This window comes from Alosa alosa, chromosome 7, assembly GCF_017589495.1.
Source record: "Alosa alosa isolate M-15738 ecotype Scorff River chromosome 7, AALO_Geno_1.1, whole genome shotgun sequence".
Lineage (NCBI taxonomy): Eukaryota > Metazoa > Chordata > Actinopteri > Clupeiformes > Clupeidae > Alosa > Alosa alosa.
The window spans coordinates 13,071,617-13,077,084 of NC_063195.1; the positions used below are offsets into that span (position 1 = coordinate 13,071,617).

General features: G+C 40.5%; 1 protein-coding gene across 1 annotated transcript; it reads left to right on the forward strand.

Moving 5' to 3' along the window:
- The first annotated feature begins 1,063 nt into the window (after positions 1 to 1,063).
- Positions 1,064 to 4,667, forward strand: LOC125298238 (serine/arginine repetitive matrix protein 1-like). The gene is made up of 11 exons (XM_048248943.1): positions 1,064 to 1,087; positions 1,432 to 1,443; positions 1,535 to 1,610; positions 1,727 to 1,840; positions 1,940 to 2,032; positions 2,296 to 2,376; positions 2,463 to 2,519; positions 3,156 to 3,325; positions 3,471 to 3,536; positions 4,173 to 4,267; positions 4,532 to 4,667. Exons 1-10 carry the CDS (start codon positions 1,064 to 1,066, stop codon positions 4,236 to 4,238), a joined length of 759 nt encoding a protein of 252 aa, XP_048104900.1. The 3' UTR covers positions 4,239 to 4,267; positions 4,532 to 4,667.
- Positions 4,668 to 5,468: the final 801 nt, after the last annotated feature.

Sequence of the window (5,468 nt, forward strand, 5' to 3'; positions counted from 1 at the left end):
TTCAGTGAGGCTCAAGGATGCCTGCTTCGTCCTAGGGGACAAGAGTGTGGCCATCATAGAAGAAGTTGGAGAAAATGGAAATTTCAATTGCAGATTTATTCCTGAAAAGCACACGTCAAACCTTTTCATAACGCCATGTGAATCAAAGCTGATAGATATAGCATTTATTGGCAATACCACATACCGCATGGCAAGGACAAAAATCCTTCAATCCAGTGACCTAAAGAGGAAAGCTGTGTGCATCCCATACAGAGGGGGGCATGCAATTTTTCCACTTCTGCATAATTGAACAACGAGGTACAGTGTTTCCCACAGAAAATTAGTTAGTCAAGGTGGGGGTTTGCAGGGTTCTGATGGGGATGTTAGTCCGCATCACTAAATAATATAGGAATCCTGTCGCGCCACTATTTTATATTGTGTTCACAATAAGTCTGTTGCATAATAACTCTACTTTTATTTGTTTCAGATTATGGCGTTTGCGAGGGCTGTGTGGCAGGAGGGCGATAAAGTTTTTGAAGGGGTGCTGCCAATAAATTGGATTGACAAAGAAAGAAAAGTCCTCAGATGGCCAAAAAAGGGACGGGCGTCGGCCTGGAAAAACAAAACGAATCCTGCTGGACTTTCCCCTCATAAAAATAAAATGTACTTCAGGTATGTGATGCTTAAGGCGAGACACGGCAGGTGAAAACATCGATTTTTCATGACCTGGTCAAATTTGAGATTTTGGGCTAGTTTACATCCATGTAATTTTTCACACTGCTATAAAGAAAATTTCCAAATAACACATGTCGGTTGGTTTACATGACTTTGCAACTTCTGACTTTTTTACAGAAAGTGAAAAGGAGTGCACTGAGTTTAATTATACATCGTCAGCACAGACAGATTCAGAAGACCCTCCAGAACTGGGGAAAAGGGCAGTAAAAAGAAAGCAATTTTCTGATTGTATTGAAGGCAAGCATACTTACAGCTGTATGTAATCCATCACATTCCAAATGTTGAAACATTTGTATTCCTGGAATGTAAATTAACTTTTGTTGTAGTTCATTAGAACCAGAACTATCAGATGAAGAACCCAGACCCCAAAAAAGTGAGTCTGTGCACCTTTCTTACATTTTTATTGTTTTTGCACATCGCCAGGGTTGTTTAATGTAAAAAGTCTTAAATATGTCTTTGCCAAACAAATACTGTTTGCGACATGAATACTTTCTCTGTTTCTATGTAGGCAAAAGCACAGGACTGCTCAGCAAGCCACCAAATATGACTAATGGTAAGTCAAGTGGACTAGTTAAGAATGTCAAAAGAAATCCAAATCAGTTAGCAGGGAGAGAGTTCAACATTTTTTGGCATGATCATTTATATTTGTTACAGAGACACCCAGTGTCAGAAACCAATCAGAGGACCAGACCTCTTTGGATAATACCCCAACTCTAGATTCATCATATAGTAAGTTTGCCTAAATGGACTAAAAAAAGAAATGTATGGATGAATGACTCAATTCAACATGTTCTCTCACTTTGTCACACCCCACCCCCAGAGGAGCCCCTCCCCCTCCAATCATTCTGATGTTGGGGGTGAGTCCTGGCAGGATAGCTCACCTTCATCTCCAAGGAGTAAGTTAACCGAATTGAACTCAAGAATAAAGTGCCATCTACTTTCTGTCCACTTTCACCACTTTCTGTCTAACACACGACCCCAAAATGTTCCCTGTCTCTCACTCTTGTCACAGACCAGTCCATAAGGAGCCCCACTCCCTCATCCAGGAGCCCCTCTCCCTCATCCAGTCATTCCGGGAACCACAGAGGAGGCTCTCGTCCTGGTGGTCCTCCCAGAGCCTCAAACAGTAAGTTGGCCTAAATGAACTGAAGCAAAGAATGCTGTCTGAACGTTACTGTATAGCACACAAGCCCAACATGTTCCCCGTCTCTCACCCTTGTCACAGGCCAGTCCATAAGGACCCCCTCTCCCTCATCCAGTCATTCCGGGAACCACAGAGGAGGCTCACATCCTGGTGGTTCTTCTCGAAGTTCAAACAGTAAGTTGACCTAAATGAATTGAAGGAAAGAATGCCATTTGAACCTTATTGTCTAGCACAGTGGCACAGTGGTTCTCAAAGTGCGGTCCAGGGACCACTGGTTGCTTAAGATGTTGTTCTTTGAATACAAAGAGGCTCCCGTTCTGGTGGTTCTCCTCGAGCCTCAAACAGTAAGTAAATGAACTGAAGCAAAGAATGCTGTCTGAACGTTACAGTCTAGAACACGACCCCAATATGTTCCCTGTCTCTCACCCTTGTCACAGGCCAGTCCATGAGGAGCCCCTCTCCCTCACCCAGGAACCACAGAGGCTCCCGTCCTGGTGGTTCTCCTTTAGCTTCAAACAGTAAGTTGATCTAAAAGTAATGAATGTGTCTGTATAGCACATAACACTTAATCTAACATTTTCAATGTCTGATGTTCTTGTCACAGGCATCAGGGCCCGCTCCCCCAGAGAGAGGAACAGTGTATTCCCCATGGAAAATGACAGTGAGTTTTAAATATTCTTGCTACAACCAGATGTTTGAGCAATCTAGAGCTCTAATCACATTTGTTCACATAATCACTATTGTTGATTTTCATCAGTTCAAATTGGAAATATGTCAATCTGTTGCATTAAAGTGTATTCATGGCAAAAATTGACCCAAGGGTGTTTTTCTGCATTAAAACACATCAAATAAGCCGTGGAGACAGTATTTTTTGTTGATCAGCCACTACAGAGCTTGGCCATAGCCCCATATAGTGGTTGATCAACAAAAATGACTGTCTCCAGTAGGGCACATTGGCCTGAAAACATGCCATTTTTAAAGGGGCAGGTATGGCTCCAAGGAACTGACTTGAATGTTATACAATTTTATCTTTGAAAAGATGGAATGTTCATGTTGCACAATTTAATACAAAACACTGCAGTTCACCTGAGTAAAGATATTCTGGAATACCAGTGTCATGCAGTAATCGTATGTTTACACATATCAGACATGATCCTGAAAGATAGTCTTTGAATTCTATGAATATGGCACTAGATCTAGATGCTAGATTTATCTTACATGTATAACCAAATCACTAGGCTATAGGAAGAGATTGAATAGATGAGAAGATAACTAATCCGAAAATGTCACATTTCAGAATTCCAGAGATGTGTGATGAAAAAATTGGTGGAGATCATGGAGGTGGTGAAAAGAATTGAGGCGGACCACCAAAGGGGAGGGACATACCTATTAAAAACCATGTTGACCATGGACGAGGTCCTCATGTTAGAAGACAAGCTCAATCAGGAGGAGGAGAGACAGGCTCTGGTAAGATATCATATACCACTTACCACAACCAATGCAAACTGATGAGGGCATTGATGAGGTGTTGTCCTATGCCCTCATCAGTAGGTTATTGACTTAATAATTGGCTTAAGATTCTATATTTACTGTCTATTTACTTCTTTCACAGTTGGCACAGTTAAGCAAGGTCGGGGGGGAAGGACATAAAAGACTGTGTTGCAAAAATTTTGAACAGGTATGTTCAGATACAGAGTACAGTACTTCTTGAAAATGTAGTTTTTGCTGTTTAACCTTATTTGGCCTGTGGCCTCTGATGTTTCAGTCTCTCTTGTGTGCCTTGGTCTATTGCATTGTCTCTTTCCTATTTAATGAAATCCGGATCGGTTTTAAGTATAAGTATAAATACTCTTTTGATCCCGTGAGGGAAATTTGGTCTCTGCATTTATCCCAATCTGTGAAACACACTCAGCACACAGTGAAGTGAAGCACACACTAATCCCAGCGCAGTGAGCTGCCTGCTACAACAGTCTGGAATAGCAGGAGACTTGTCATGGTTGCTACAACAGCGGCGCTCGGGGAGCAGTGAGGGGTTAGGAGCCTTGCTCAAGGGCACCTCAGCCATTCCTACTGGTCGGGGTTTGAACCGGCAACCCTCCAGTTACAAGTCTGAAGCGCTAACCAGTAGGCCATGGCTGCCCCTAATTTTAGTTTTATTGTAGAAAGAATGAACATGAAGTTGTAATCAGATTAGCGGGAGTGCACTGCACACATTATAGAGACTCCACAACAGTCTAAAAAAAATCTAGTGGAAAAAGTAATCTCATTTTGAATTTGTATATACAAATGTAACTTTATGTGCTAATCTTTTCAGATTGATGACGAATGGCCTTATGTCCCATTTCAATATGATGGGCCATGGTGGGAAGACAGCTTTTAAAGCAATGACTCTCTATGGCGTCCTAACAGGTATGGATCTCTGATACTGGGTTATTTATCTTTCATTTGTTTGTTCAACTTGCACAAACATATTTTGAACAAGGAAGAGCACAGCAGGGGCTACACTCTGCATTAACACATTTGTTCATTGTCCATTCATTTCTCAAGTTTTTTAAAGTCTCGATTAGAGCAGTTTCACATGTTCGAGTGCTGAATCTGCCATCGGAGTTGTCTTTGCAATATTGCCACTTCAGCACACCTAGTCTAATGAAAATGTTTTTCTTGTCATTTCAGCTGCTGTTGAAAAATGGAGTGAAAGGGCCACCGACCATGACATCGGGAGAGCTGTGGCAGACCAATTAAAACATGCGCCTGGACGCTCCGGTGGTGGAGGCTTTAAGAACAATTAATAAAGGGATAAAGAAAGCAATCAGTTATTAAAATGTTTTGTTTGACTTATAGGCCTGTAATGATATCGATATTTCAGAATATGATTATCGCAACAAAATATATCACAATAACATTATTATTGTGATATCAATAGTAATCATTATAAGAAAGCAAACACTTAAAGTATATTACATTTCTTATTAAATGTCTCTCTATTCAAAAACATAAAATTTTACAGAACTCTCATAAAACAAAATTCCCAAACCAGGTCAACAACAATAGTTATTTTCGACTGAAAAGACAAATTTGAACATGAAATTGAAACTAGGCCTATATATATTCACTGTAGTTATAAATACCTGTAGTTTCGTTGTTTCTATAGGCATAATTCTAATTGCAGGTAGGCTATCTGGAATGGCAGGAGACTCGTCATGGTTGCACAAACTGACAGCTCATGGACAAACGATAGCCTACATAACTTACCTCCTGTCAGAGCAGCTTAATTAGTGATAACGTGTGGTGATGCTGTTATCGCTTTGATAGCTCATAAATATCACTATACATAGGTATGTTTTTAAGCCTACTTATTTATTATACATTTTTTACAAAGAAACGTTTAGCATGATCTTCAAATTCATAGTGATGCTATGGGCATCATCATACGAATGGAAGATGGGAGTTACATTACAGCCTACTTACTTTGCATAACATTTCCAATAGGCCATGTTTATGTTAGTTAGGCTAGTTAGTTCATTAATAGAATTAGATACAATCTCTTGATATCGCCTTTTACTGCGCAGCGTACGTGCATGTACACACGTGCATTTTCTAGCTGCGGGGC

Excerpts from the sequence above, each read along its gene's own strand:
- LOC125298238 (XM_048248943.1), top strand. The coding sequence starts at position 1,064 with ATGAAGAACCCAGACCCCAAAAAA. Across the intron at positions 2,033-2,295 it reads TTCTTCTCGAAGTTCAAACA|GCCAGTCCATGAGGAGCCCC; the intron begins GTAAGTTGACCT and ends CCCTTGTCACAG. Across the intron at positions 3,537-4,172 it reads GTTGCAAAAATTTTGAACAG|ATTGATGACGAATGGCCTTA; the intron begins GTATGTTCAGAT and ends TAATCTTTTCAG.